General features: G+C 29.4%; 2 protein-coding genes across 3 annotated transcripts; one reads left to right on the forward strand and one right to left on the reverse strand.

The window, feature by feature from the left end:
* Positions 1 to 703: 703 nt before the first annotated feature.
* LOC127252820 (uncharacterized) lies at positions 704 to 1,818 on the forward strand. Its single transcript, XM_051277149.1, has 2 exons — positions 704 to 1,494; positions 1,560 to 1,818. Exons 1-2 carry the CDS (start codon positions 704 to 706, stop codon positions 1,816 to 1,818), a joined length of 1,050 nt encoding a protein of 349 aa, XP_051133106.1.
* A 7,622-nt stretch (positions 1,819 to 9,440) lies between these two features.
* On the reverse strand, positions 9,441 to 11,002 carry LOC127252774 (plasmodesmata-located protein 2-like). 2 transcript variants are annotated; one of them, XM_051277086.1, is made up of 2 exons: positions 9,887 to 11,002; positions 9,441 to 9,690 (listed from the first exon to the last, which is right to left on the reverse strand). In XM_051277086.1, the coding sequence occupies exons 1-2, from the start codon at positions 10,680 to 10,682 to the stop codon at positions 9,548 to 9,550; spliced, it is 939 nt and encodes a 312-aa protein (XP_051133043.1). In that variant the 5' UTR covers positions 10,683 to 11,002; the 3' UTR covers positions 9,441 to 9,547. The 2 variants fall into 2 exon arrangements, with proteins under 2 accessions (XP_051133043.1, XP_051133042.1); XM_051277085.1 differs by having other exon boundaries at positions 9,441 to 9,726; positions 9,887 to 10,997.
* Between the last annotated feature and the right edge of the window lie 4,785 nt (positions 11,003 to 15,787).

Consider the following 15,787-nt stretch of genomic DNA (forward strand, 5'->3'; position numbering starts at 1 on the left):
ATAATCATTGAATAATCGAGTATGACCATCTTCACGATTCCTCTCTGTGTATGTTCTCCGTCAACGTTGCCGCAAGCTTCCCTCATCTTCATTGTTGATGTGCTCAATCTCTTGATACAATTGAGCATATGTTTTTGCCAATTGACACATATTTTCCAAGTCTTCGTCAGATTAATCAGACAGAAATAAGGATGGGGTTGACATTATTTTGGGAGAAAATAAATGTGTTTTAAAATATGAAAGATTGAACTATTGTGTAAATGAATTATGTGCATATGAATTGGTAACATATATATAAATAAAAAAACTAGTTGTTGGGAATATAGCCGTTGAGAATATAGCCGTTGGGAATATAGTCGTTGGGAATATAGTCGTTGGGAATATAGCCGTTAGGAATATAGCCGTTGGGAATATAGTCGTTGGGAATATAGCCGTTGGAACATAGCCGTTGGAAATATAGTCGTTGGGAATATAGCCGTTAGGAATATAGCCGTTGGGAATATAGCTGTTAAGAACATAGCCGTTGCAATATTTACTATACATACTTACTTCATATGATCTACACCATCTCCTTAAATCTTCTCTCTTCATTTTCTTCTCTCTATATTTTCTCCTAAATTTCCCACGAATGGATCCCAACTCTCAAAATTCATCCAACTCTCAAGATCACCAAAATTCTTTTCGATTTCCAAGTTTTATGAACATGTTAGGAAATCAACCAATGTTCCCTACATCTAATGTCCCATTTCAGCCATTCAATCCTCCACCATATTATCAAATTCCTCCAAACTTCTATCCTCCAAATTTTCAAGCATTCGGAAGTTCATCATCTCCTCAATTCATGATGCAAGCCACTGAAACAATGGACACTCCACAATACTGCACACCTATCAATTTAGCAGATGATGACGTTCCTGACAATACAAAAAATAAAGATACAAGGAAGGTGTGGAGCTCGACCGAAGACGAACTTCTAATCAGTGCATGGCTAAACACAAGTAAGGATGATGTAACCAACACTGACCTACCAAGTAGTGCTTTTTGGAAAAGAATCGCATCGTACTATATGGAGAACAAGCCTAAAAGTGCAACGAGCAGAGGTGTTACTCAATGTAAAAATCGTTGGAGTTGGAGTAAAATATGTAAGGCTGTGCAAAAGTTTGTTGGGTGTTATGAGGAGGCTAATCGAAAGATAGGCAGTGGACATGCAAGCAAGGATGTCCTCAATGCAGCAAAGAAGATATATTTAAATGACAGTGAGAAGAAAGATTTCGTCCATGAAAATAATTGGCATATACTCAGAGATGAGCCCAAATGGAAGGCCAGTTACTGCGAATCATCTCGTAATAGTGGTGGAAGTTCAAAGCGAACGAAAACAAGTGAAGATGGTGGTTATTCAAGTTCGTGTCCGGCGACACCATACTTTGATGTGGATGACCCAACTCCTCCTACTCGCCCCCCGGTATTAAAGCAAGTAAGAAAAGGGGGAAACAGGTGCAAAACGAGGAATTCTATTCAAATCCTACTGAAAAATATGAAAAATTTTACGAAAAAAGCAGCGAATTTAGCTCAAGTATGGAACATATGGCAGCAGTCAAGGAACAAAGTTTGAAGCAACAACCCGAAAAAATAGAAGCACTTCTGAAAGCTAAAAGACTGAAAAAAACATCGAGAAAAATTGATCGGGATGCTAAACGACTACAACTTGCTTCAAATAAGATGGAGATGCTCATGATGTTAATGGCCAAAGGTGATGATAATCTGACTGATTTTGAAAAAGGAGTGAAAGAAAGGTTGGCACGCGAATGCTTTCCGTAAGTTTGCATTCAAATTTATTAGGATTTTTTCATGTTTTTTAATTATTATATGTATTGTCTGCAATTTTAATTAGGTTGAGTAAATTTGCATTTAAATTTATGAATAGTTTTATGCATTTTCAATTAATATTTGTATTGTGTGTAATTTTAATTAAATCATGTAAGTTTACTTTTAAATTTATGAATATTTTCATTTACTTTTATTTTTATTTGTATTATGTGTAATTTTAATTAAGTTATATATGTTAATAAAAAATTATTTTTTAACCAATAATTATAATTAAATTAATAGTAGATATTAGATTAAATGTTTTATAAAATATTCATTAAAAACTATTTAAAATAAAAATAAAAATATATTTAAATTTACTATTATTACAAATATTAAATAAAATTTATATAATAAATTTAAATAAAATTTTTAAACCAAACAAATTAATATAAATATGATATATATAATTTTAATATTATTAATTAAATATAAAAATAAGCACTTGGCTCCACCCAAAAGGAGGAATTACATGGAAGAACTTCAACATCGCAGTATTCGGTTTCCTATATCAGATCAATTTTTTTATTTTTTATTTTTAATAAAATGATGACGTCGGAGGCGCTAAGTTGGAAGCGCCTCCCGTCGTGGATGGTCTTAGTGGTCAACTTTATAATGTGAAATGTACAAATCAATTCTAGACAAGCAAAAATAATAATACTATATATATGATAAATTTTTATAAAATATATATTTGATATAATAATTTTTAATAATATAAAATTTGATAATTAATGCAAAGAAATAGAGTTGAAAAGATAAAAGAAAGAAACCTTAATGTTTACTTGTAATTTTTTTAACATGATTTTACCGTTCCCAATTATTTTTTCCTCCAAAAACATCAAATTAAATATTTATCTTTTATTTATTTTATTATACTAAAATTTATTTTTACATTCAAAACATCACATCAATACATATTTATATCACATCAAATAACTATTTCAATTCAAAATTTTACTGTTCAAAATCAAAACCAAAAACCAAAATCTTACAAGCACTACCAGAAATATGTAGAATTGTTTCGGAAAAATTGTCTCGCAATTTATAGAGATATGAGACAATTTTTTGAATACTCTCGGTAATTGTCTCGAAACCTTTGCCCTTGCCGTTTCATTGTGACAATCTGAGAAGTCACGGAATTGCGAGACAAATTATCTCGCCAAATTGACCGAGAAAATGTCGTGACAATAGATTGTCTCGAAAATACTCACAAGCGTCGTTGAGATTATATTTTGTCTCGAACAATCGTGATAATTTCTAAGACTATGTTTTGTATCCAATTGTTGTGATAATTTTCGAGACTATATTTTGTCTCGAACGACCGTGATAATTTCCGTGTTAGAAATTTTGGGGAAAAATAATGAGATTGTTTTATTGATCATCAAAATAAGGAGCCTATATATAGGCAATACAAAATAGACTCGATGGACTCAAATCTAAGTAATCTAATCTATGAATCAAATCAAATCTAGATATAAATCTACTAAATCTAAAATGAATATCTAAAATATCTCAACATCCCCCCTCAAACTCAAGTGGTATAATAGAAACCAACTTGAGTTTGATAAGAAATTCGAATATAAACACAAAAAGAAAATATAAATAAAATTAGTAGCTGACTCTCCACCCACCGAAGCAAAAAACGAGATGACTCTCCACTGGAGTCGAAAACGAGATGACTTTCCACCGGAGCCGAAAACGATGTGACTCCACCGAAGCCGAACACAAGATGACTCTCCACCGGAGCTGAAAACGAGATGATTCCATCGGAGCCAAAAACGAGATGACTCCACCGGAGCCGCAAAAAACGAGATGACTCCACCGGAGCCGAAAACCACATGACTCCACCGGAGCCGAAAACCACATGACTCCACCGGAGCCGAAAATGAGATGGGCACTGGAGCCGAAAACAACATGACTCCACCGGAGCCGTAAACAAGATGAATCCACCGGAGCCTAAAACGAGATGACTCTACTAGAGCCGAAAACGACATGACTCCACCGGAGCTGAAAACGATATGACTCTCCACCAGAGTCGAAAACGAGATGACTCTCCACTGGAGCCGAAAACGACATGACTCCACCGAAGCCGAAAACGACCTAACTCCACCAGAGCCGAAAATGACATGATTCTATCGGAGCCTAAAACGACATGACTCCACCGGAGCCGGAAACAAGATGACTCCACCGGAGCCGAAAACGAGATGACGCTTTACTGGAGTAGAAAACGACGGGAGTACTCTCCACAAAAATCGGAAATAACGGGACTCTTATTGCAATCAGAAACATGACTGTGGAGAAACGCAGCAGATGGATCATTGAATCAGACAGATGCGCAGACATGACTTCAATCGTAGACAAAATCAGGACTCAAGATAAAATCAAAATTAGAAAAAGAAAGGGCTAAAAACTATAGAAAAAAATTTCAAAATTGGGAGACCTCCGGGTACATCCCATGTTGAATGTACCCGGAGAAACGCGGGTTGGTAGGCTATATCTACGGTATGAGAAAAATAGGCTCTGATACCATGTTAGAAATTTTGGGGAAAAATAATGAGATTGTCTTATTGATCATCAAAATAAGGAGCCTATATATAGGCAATACAAAATACACTCGATAGACTCAAATCTAAGTAATCTAATCTATGAATAAGATCAAATCTAGATATAAATCTACTAAATCTAAAACTGAATATTTAAAATATCTCAACATTCCGAAAATATGTTATCTTAAACGGACATGACAATTTTTTAGATTATATTGTCGCGAAAAATCATGACAATATCCGAGACTACATTTTATCTCCAAATCAAAACTATACGTTGTCTTCAACAATAATAATGATATGATATTTTTTTCTTAAATAATTATGACAATAATCGAGACCGTATACTATATTATATCTCAAAATAATTGTAACAATATCCAAAACTATAACTTATATCAAATAACTATAGCAATAATTTCAAATAAGTATAGAAATATACAAAATTAAAAAGTTATACAATCTAATGCCAAAATAAATTAATTATTTTGGTGAGTGCATATCAAATATCATAAAATAAAATTATAATCTTAAATGTTCATATTGCACTTCACACAAACACACAAGAACCATGAAGCATCACTCTAGCTGTCTTTTCGCTTGATCCTAACTCTAACACTCAACTAGACGACTAAATAAATCCACCGTATGCAATTATGAATCAACAAGATTCTTTAGAGATGCTTGAACAAAATTATTTTGGATATCTTGAGCGTGGACTTTATAAGAATTTCCTATACATATATAGAATATTATAAAAAATTAAAAAAAATATACAATATAAAACATTACGAAGTAAATAAATTACATCAACTTTAACAACCGATTTGGATGCATACATGTCATTTGATTTGCACCAATAAATTTTGGTGAATTTCAAGCTCAGAAAGTATTCAACTTATATCTAATTCCTATTAGCAATTACAATTGACACTTCATATAATTGTATAGAACAACTATAATAACAACACTTAGTAAATTTATATTATACATTTGACATATAAATTATTTTAAGCATATAAATTTTTTTTTTTGAAAGAAACAAGTAGCATTGATCTAATAAGTCAAATATTATAGTCCGGAAGAAAAGTTTTTACTCCCAAAAAATATGCTCAACAACACAATCATATTTTGTCGAAACTATTTCATATACATATATTTTTTATCTATCTCCAAGTTTTCCAATAAGAATATATAGTAGTAAAGAGTTGATCGGCATACCGGATAGGTTGCTTCTTGTAATAGCTCTCCTATTTCTTCTTAGCAGAAGCCATCAAGCAGCCTTCTATGCAAGAACTTTGGTTGTCACGTCTATTTCTCTATTAAACTTTTTTCTCTTGAAATAAAAGCAAATAAAATCCTACAATATATATAATCCAATATATAAATATTTCAATATTACAATAGCAAGTATACATATCATACAATATATATATATAAATATTTCAATGCCTATATATATCCTGCAATAGAGATAAATCTCTCTACTCATGGAAAAAATAAAAAAACCTATATATATACAAATTAAATAAAAAAAATTCTGCAACATATAAATAAAAATGAAATTCTCACTATATAATAAAAAAAATAGTAAAATTATATATAAATCCTGCAAAATATTTATATTATTATATTCTTTTCTTTATGTTTTTGCTATATTGCAAAATCAGTCGTAGGACGATATGAAAAGAGATAGATGAAAGGAGAGGATATTGGCAAAGAAAAAGATAAAAAATTATCAAATATAAAAAAAAAATACCAGAAATTCAATACTAGAAATTTCGATGGTGATAGTGGTGGATCCGGCAACGGCAGCAGCAACAGAGAGGTTGAGAAAACAAATATATTTAATACCAGGAGAAGATCCGATGGCAGCAGCGGTGGATCCAACGACAACAAAAGCAAGGTGGTCCGCAGGAATTGTTTGGCCAGAGCAAAATAATAATTTAATGAGGTTAAGAAATAACTTACGTGTAAAATAAATAGGTGTGCAAAAGAAATAGAGTGAATTAATGTGAATGTGGGTGAAAGTAATGGGAGTGTGAAAAATATTTGAGTGGGAGAATTCCCTCCTAATAATATTCTATTTTTTTGTATTTTGGATAAAATATTTATCTATTTTAATTATGGATAGATATATTTAATTTTTAATTAAGGATCGAACTTGGGACCCAACCTTCGAGGACCGAAGGATGTCTTACCGCTTGATCTACAAAGGATTTGACAAAATTACTTATGAACATAGGAGCATATTTTAATGTAAATTAGTGTATCAAAATATTATATATATGATTTATTTCTATATTTAGAAAATAATAAAAACAATATTTATAATTAAATTTATACTGCATGTATACAAATTAAAACTAATGCTACACAAATAAAAGAAATTGATGCGAAAAAAATCACACCAAAATCACAATTATTATAATAAAATGATGTGGAATTAATAGTGAATTTAATCCGTAACGGTAATAAACTAATAATAATAATAATAATAATAATAATAATAATGAGATGTTGAAATCGACGCCACAACAAGTAAATTGGAAAAATTAAAAAAAAAATTAAGGGTCAAAATTTTGATTAAACAAGATCAAGTACGCATACAAATCAATTTTTTTTATAACATATTTAGAGAAAAAATTTACTTTTGGACTATTTTTCTCAATTTATTTCAAGAGAATTCAAACTCTAGAAATATTTGTCGTAATTTATTTCGAGATACTTTTTACTCTCGAAATATATTTTGCAACTTGTTTTGAGACAATGGACACTCTCGGAATATTTTTGTGACTCTTTCATATTTTTCACAATTTATTTTTGAGACAATTCAAATTTTGAAATATATTGTATGACTTATTTCGAGACAATCTATACTCTCAGAGCATATTTAGCAACTCATTTCGAGATAATATATATTCTCGGATTACTTTCGTGACTTATTTTTTAGACAATTTACACTCCCGAGATATTTTTGCAATTTATCTCTAGACAATTCAAATTTCGGAATATATTTTGTAGTTTCGAGACAATTCATACTCTCGAAATACTTTTCGAAACTTATTTCGAGACAATTTCAATTCTCGGGGGTATTTCAAGACAAATATACAACAATACATTGTCACAAAATAACTTTCAAGATTATGGTCGAGATAAATTGTCGCAGTGCTGTTTCAAACCATGGTCGAGACACTAATTTGTGTCAAAATAACGTTCCGTGACACAAGATTGTCTCGACGTTTTTTGTCGAAACAATTTTTCCAGATAAATAGACATTTTTGTGGTAGTGAAGTAAACACACTCGACCACTTTTATTTACCTTAAATTCATATTTATTGAGTTATATTAATATAGATATCTTGTGTTTGAAATAAATGATATTATGTACTATGTTGACTATTATGATATATTTTCAGTTCATTTATTTTATTTATATTAATATAACATTTTCTTTAACCCACATCATTTAAATTTTGGTATATCCCACACAATTTTTGTTGTTGTTTTTGGAAATATAATTATACATTTTAATTATATTTTAAAATTCATAATTTATAATTTTTTTTAATTTTAATTAAACTATTTAGTTATTTTAATATTAATTTATAATTTTTTTATTAAATTATATTTATTTTTACTAATGCATTTTTTAATTACTTACTAATTACACAATTTCTAAAAACTTCGTGGCCTACCTAAAGTTTAGAAGTATGAATCATATAATGTTAATTCATACTACCTCCGTCCGGCTCTAAGGGTCTTATTTACTTTTTGCATATTGATATTTGAATATTAATTATTTATATCAAAATGTAGTACAAATAAAAAAAATTGCAAAAATACTTTCATTAGTGTCTTATAATAATATTAATATAATGATATTCGTACAAAAAATTATACAAATATAAAGATATTTTTAATGTTAAGCAAGTGATCCAAAAAATAAATATGACGCTTGGAGGCAGACAAAAGACTATTTAACGGGTGCCAATATTTAAAATGTTATTAGTGCCACTTGAACAATTTTGTTTAGCAAACATACAGCCTTGGCAGTGCATAGAAGTTTCATGCGTGGATTGATGAAGTGAAGTTGTGATTTAATAGAGAAGAGGATAGCTGCCTAGCACTAGCTTGCTAGGTTGCATGGGATTGTTTTTGAAATTTTCAATTTGATTTGCTGGAGCAACGTGCTACACTTTTTAACAAATTCAATAATAATAATAATATGCCTACTTAAAAATAAAACAAAACTACTTATAATTTATTTGTGGTTTGTAAATTTTTCACAATCCTTTATTATGATTAAAAAATTGTATGAACAAAACTATTATCTTTTAAAAATATTATAAAAAATCTCCTCAAAATTATATTATACAAAAACTCTAGAAAGAGAATTTTATGTAATATTTTAAAAACATAAAATACTATTAAGAAAAAATAATGCACTTTCCAAATACAAATAAAGTATAAGTATTTTAGTTTGAAAATAAAAATAATTTAGCTTTTCCATAGAGAGAGAGAAGAAGGACAAATAAAGGTCACATGGGAGAACGGGGACAACACAAACAAGGAAAGGCAAAACAAGAAGTTCGCTAGCTAGTCACATTAATTAATTAATATCTCCATTTGCATTTGCATTTGCATTTGCATTTTCCATCCCCGCCCACTCGCAACCACCAAACCAAAGACCGATCTCTGCAATGATTGTACTGCTATCCATTCCATTCAAATTCAATCAACAATAAACTCTCACTCACTCACTCAGATTAATAATTAACTATAAAAACACAATCAAAGTGGATCCCCTCCTCCCTCCTCCTAGCGTAGCATATCATACCATCGCCTGCCTGCCTTCACTTGTCTGTCCTTCTGTCTCTTTTCCTCAACAATAACACACCACCCTTAGCCTTAGCCTTAGCCTTACCCGTAATTTCCAGTCAATCAAAATATTATTGTAATTATTATTATTATTATTATTATTGTTAGTCGCATTGGCTCTCAGTAATCTGTACACGTTGGAAGAAGCACCATCATAATCATCCTCGTCATCATCAAGACAATTAAAAATTAAAAGCATGACCAATAAGGAAAAAGAATATCACACTGCTACAACTACAACTACTACTAGTTCAATACTTGGAATCTTTTTTCTTGACCAAACCTCTTGCAAACAGCATACATATGACTAAGAACCCTACACCAGCTGCTCCTCCCAATATTATAGCCACTGTTTTTCCAGTGTTGGTGTTGCTGTTGCTGTTGGGCCCTGACCCTGAACCATAACCATAACCATAACCTGAACCTGAACCTAATCATTACCAACAACAATTCAATTTAATTGCATTAGATTCACTTTTTTAGTTATTACTGCTGCTACTACTAGGTAGTATTTCGTTTGTTATCAATCAACCATCAATTATTAGTACATGAGATCAGATCTGCTCTACTTTAGAAAAAGGTATAGGTACCTGGTGAAGAAGGCGAGGAAAATGAGGAGGGCGGAGACGATGAAGATCTTTTAGGGACTCCATTGGGGTAATAAGTGTAGCTAATGAAGCACTTGTGGAGGTATATCTGCGCCGCAATAGAGCTGCCGCACTCAACCTGGGCTCTCTGGGCTGCACTCTTCACACACTCGACGCAGTCAGAAGCTCCCACATCCCCTTCACATTGGCCCAGAGCATAAACAGATTGATAGCTCGCTGTATAGAAACCCCCTCCATTGGCATTGCTGCTCATCATCCCATTCTCCAGCGACGACAGGGCCGTGTCCCTCCTCTCCTCGAATCCAGCCCCTCCTACATTTGTCCCACTGCAGCTCTTGTACAGCATTTCCATCCCTGATATTTGGGCGAACCCTGCAACCTCATACAGCATGTAGCACCCAAAGAGCTGGATTCTTGCCGCAATGGGCTTCCCACACAGCCTGTCGATGAGGATGGGGAGCTTGCTCACGCAGTTGTAGCAGTCGACATTGGAGAGGTCACCTCTGCACTGGAACAGACCTGTCACTGTGCTCTGCCCACTCCCGGAGCTTGTCTTGGAGAACTTGGCCTTGGAGGACTGTGAAATTAGGGTCCCAAATAGGGTTGAAAGGGCCTGGGAGTACACCCCTGTAGGATCTGATAGATCCTGCTTTGCACACCCCTTGTACACTATGGTGGTTAAGTCTTGTGCAGATTTGGATGCTGGGATGGCCCCAAGAATGGGGGCAATGGCCAGAAATAGAGGGATGAACCAAAAGGGGTTTCTGGGCATAAACATTGGTGGACGAAGAGGAGGAGGAGGAGTTCTTGATTACTCAAAGCATCCCTTTTTATCCCCTCAAAATTTTTGTTGCCTCTCCTCCTTATTCATCATGGACCAGAGTTTTCTGGGGGTGGGTCTTGTCTTGTCTTGTCTCTCATCTTGTGGAGATGAGGTTAGGGTTTTAAACCATTTGAGGGAATGGAATGGAATGGGAAGATGTCTGGGCCGCACTCAGTCCCTGTCACAAGAACCAGAGCAAGAGGTTCTACTTCTTGGGTTGTGTAGGGGTTGGGTTGGGTTGAGGGCTCAATTCACTTTTTCCATGCTCTCTCTCTCCATTTTTGTTTATCTGTGGTGGAGTTGCTTGCACACATTAAAAGGGGTATCTTTTTGCTGTACACATTCGAGTAGTACAAATGTAGTATGACGGAAATTATGGGTTTGTTTACTTTTTCGTTTTCAGACAAAAAAAAAAAATATATATATATATATATAAAATTTTTTATTTGACAGATACATCATCAAATATTATTTTAATATTAAATTTAAATTAAATTTTTTTAAATTCAACCAAAAAATATATATATATATACTCTATATACACGTCTTTTTGACCTTTTAAAGTATTATAATACCAATTGCCAATTGGGATTCTGGATATTATTATTTATTATTATTATTAGTGTTATATTGTTGTTATTATTATTATTATTATGAAAAGGACAAATCAAAACCTGTTAGTATTGGAATAATTGAATTCAACAAATTTGACTATTTGGCATGCATTGTTGCATTAAGAAATGCAACCAACTGTATGGATCTTAGCGAAGCCCTGTAATATCTCTGTGAATGTTGTTTTTAAATATTGATGCAATCACGGGAAAGAATAATGCTAACATAAAACCAGAGTTAAAAGTGAAGATTCTGCTTATTATTATTACTAGTGTGTGCCGTGCAACTATATTGGCTTTTTATATTTTCTTTTTTTATGTGCTAATTTTATTTTCAATACTCTTTTTAAGTTTACATATTATTAATTTCAGTAAGTTAAAAAATTCAATATTTAATCGTTAATATTTATTTAATAATTATTTACTATAATTATCAATATTAATTAAGTTAATTTTATATAAGATGTTCTATATATATTCAATTTAAGTTAGAATTTTTAAATTTTACGATAACTTAAAGTATATTTTTTTCTCAATTTCATCGTTTCATTTGATTTTTTTTTTCTGTTGTTGAAATATTATTTATTTTGTTTGTTTATTTTATTGTTTGTTTTATCCGGTTTGGATTATGTCTGTATATATATATAAGTATGTTTTTATCAATTTCATCGTTTCATTTGAAAATATTTTTTTTCTTTGAAATATTATTTATTTTGTTTGTTTATTTTATTGTTAGTTTTATCCGTTTTGGATTATGTCTATATATATATATGTATGTTTTTATCAATTTCATCGTTTCATTTGAAAATATTTTTTTTCTTTGAAATATTATTTATTTTGTTTGTTTATTTTATTGTTAGTTTTATCCGTTTTGGATTATGTCTATATATATATATGTTTTTTATTTTGATAATTAATACAATTTTTTTTTTAAAAAAAAAATTCCTTGAATCCTAACATAGTATCATAGCCCAATTTTCAAAATTCGAAACCCTAGCTGCGTTCGTCGCCATCCACCGTTTTTAGCCGCTGCCACTTGTCTTGATTACTTAGGTTGTTTGGGGGTTTGGATTTTGAGTTGGGATGTGAATAGTAAAAATTTTGAATTTGAATAGTTGTATAATGTGATATAAATAGGTGTTGATGTGATGTTTTGAATGTAAAATTGATTTTTAGTATAATATAAAAAATGAAAAATAGGTGTTTAATTTAATGTTTTTGGGGGAAAAATTTTGGATGAATAGTAGAATTTTGGTAAAATTCTTCAAACGAACAAACCCTATATTTATCACTACCAAGAATCAAATTCAAAGAAAAAATAAAATTGTTGTTACGATTTGTTTTTATTTTTTCTAATTATGCTTAGGTTATTAAAAAGAGTTTATTATTATTATTATTATTATTATTTTATTATTATCTCTAAGTGCTCATATGCATTTATAATTGATACACTGATCTATTTTAAATCAACTAGCATTTAAGCATGTACTTATGCATTATGCATGGATATATACATAAATAAAATATTAAAAATAAATAAATAAATAAAGTACAAAATATTTTATACATAAAAATATTCTATATAATTAAATAAAAGTAATAAGTTTAATAAAAAAATCTATAATAATAAAAATATAAAATACAACACTTTAGACAACAATGGGATGATTCGGTGGTGTGGGGTTGCAGGGCGTTTTTGACTTTTGAAGGGTCGGGGCGAAATAAAAATTAGGGGCCCTTAAATATATATATATAATATTTTTTACCTAAAATAAAATATAAATTAAAAAAATATTTTTTCTAGCATAAATTTTAAAAATTGCGTAACGCTCCCTTATATTTTAACGCTATATGAAACCTCCGCCATGCAAAAAATATAAACGAAAAGTCATCTTCTCATCACCAAAAAAATATAAAAATGAGTCTAATGAAACGTTTTTTAAAGTATAAGGGGGTTTATGCCATTTTTAAGCCTAATAATAATAATAATAATTTTGTCTAATATTTATTATCTTTTTAGTGCAAAAAAAATTAATTAAAACAAAAATAGACCCCTAAATATATATAAATGATCTACTCCGATTTTCTTTTACCCATAATAGAATACAAATTATTATATAAAATAATTTTTTTTTAGAATTTTTAAATAAAATATCAATAATAGTATTAATATTAACAATCTTAAAACAAAAATTAGGGCCATAAATATATATAAATAATATATTTTTTTATCTATAATAAAATATAAATAATTAAATAAAATAAACTTCCTAATATTTTTATATGCAAAATATCAATAATACTATTAATATTAACTTTGTCTAATTCTTTTTAATGCATAAAAAAATATTTTTAAAATGTAAAGGTACTTCGGTTTGAATCCAAAACCTCAAAAATAATATAGATAGAACTTAACCAACAAGTCATACTCTTGTATTAATACATTAATGTCAAATAACTTCTATATATAAATAATTTATAAATAGGGACGGCCTGGAGGGTTGGACGTGTAACCGTGAGGTCATGGGTTCAAACTCCCGACGCCTCATATCACTTGCCACACATGGTTCGCCTCTTGCGACTTGTATATCGTGCCTAGTTTGCAGGGTATTAGATTCCGCCAGAGGTTTACCCAATGTTCACTTTCGGATAATGATTGTTGATTCCCATGTCATAAAATATATATATATTAAAAAAACTTACAAAGCTTCTAAATTTATTAGAAAAAAATACAAATGTAACCTTAATTATGATTTTTTTTTTTTGTTTTTTGTGAATATATTTTAAATAAATATATACATATTCTTCACACTAATCTATAATTTCAAATTTTAGTTTAATAAAATATTAAAAATATGAAAAATGATAATTTAAAGCTGTAGAATCAGTAGTAGCTAATCAAAATACAAAAATAAAATTGTCAAAAGTTGCAAAATAGTAATACTCGAAATCAAATCTATTGGAAAAAAATACATACTCAATAAAAATAAAAAATAATTGATGAGTAGTAAATAAAAAGAATACAATAAATAATTTTAAAAATATACATACACCATAATCTTATGAAATTAAAGTAAAAATAATTATATATATATTAAAATTTATCATAATTTCTGCACAAATTTTCTAAATTTTTCTTCCAATAAAAAAAATTAAAATTTGGATATAACCTACAAAATTTAAAAATATACTCCATGATCTGTTGACTCTAAGGTCTCGTTTCATTGTACTTAACATTAAAAATATTTTTATATTTGTATAAATTTTTGCACAAATGTCATTATAATAGTATTATAAGACAATAGAAGTATTTTTGTTCTTTTTCCTTAATTTGTACTACGTTTTGATATAATAATTAATATTAAAAAATTAACATACAAAAAGTAAATGAGACCATTAGAGCCGGACAAAGATAGTATATTATAAGATAATACTCAAAACCAAATAAATTTTTAAAAAATACATACATGATAAAATTGAATAAGATTAATAAGTAGAAAATTAAAATTAATTTAATATTATTATATACTCCCCCGTCTTATCAAAAAGTACATAAATTCATTTATTATTGTCGTCTGATTCCTCTCAAAAAAATATAGCTTTCCTATTAAAGTAAAAGAAATAACAAATTAATATCAAAATATTTTTCTTAAAATTTTTATCTAAATTACAAACATATCATTACATATATAATTAATTTATATATAAAATACAAAGACAAAAAGGTCAAAATTGACTAATACATTTATACTAATTAATAAAATAATATTATTTTTTAATTTAATACACCCTCCGTCCCATAACAAACTATCTATTTTCCTATTTTAGTCCGTCCCATTACAACTATATATAGCAAACAACATACGGTAATGTAAGTGACAACACATCATTTATATTCATATAATACAAACATAGCACACGAATTAACAACACATAATATAATCTCACATAGCACATATAGCAGTTCATTTTAGCATATGATATACACTTGTATAACACACGTGTAATATAAATAAACAACACATATTGCTTTTAATAAAGACTTGTGCTGATTTTGTATTTTACACGGTACTGATTTTTCCAAATCAGCACAGTAACCTTCCCAATTATGCAAATATTATTATTTTTATATTATATTATACTAATAGGTGCATTTTGATATTTTTTATATTGATTTATAGCACAGTGCAAAAATCAAACCAATATCTTATTTCAGGAAAAAGAATATATTTTTTCTCCATTAAAAAATTTAATATATACTTTAACTATTAACAATATCACTTTCATAAAACTTAAAATAATAATAATAACATAATAATTTACTATTATTAAATTATTAAAATTTTATTATATTAAATACCAGTGTAACAAAAACCAAATGTATCAATGGTAGAAATATTATATTTGTATAAATATTTAAGAACTTATTTTTATCAAAGATATTATTCT

Source organism: Andrographis paniculata, unplaced genomic scaffold, assembly GCF_009805555.1.
Source record: "Andrographis paniculata isolate CXL003 unplaced genomic scaffold, ASM980555v1 Contig49END, whole genome shotgun sequence".
NCBI classification, from domain to species: Eukaryota; Viridiplantae; Streptophyta; class Magnoliopsida; order Lamiales; family Acanthaceae; genus Andrographis; species Andrographis paniculata.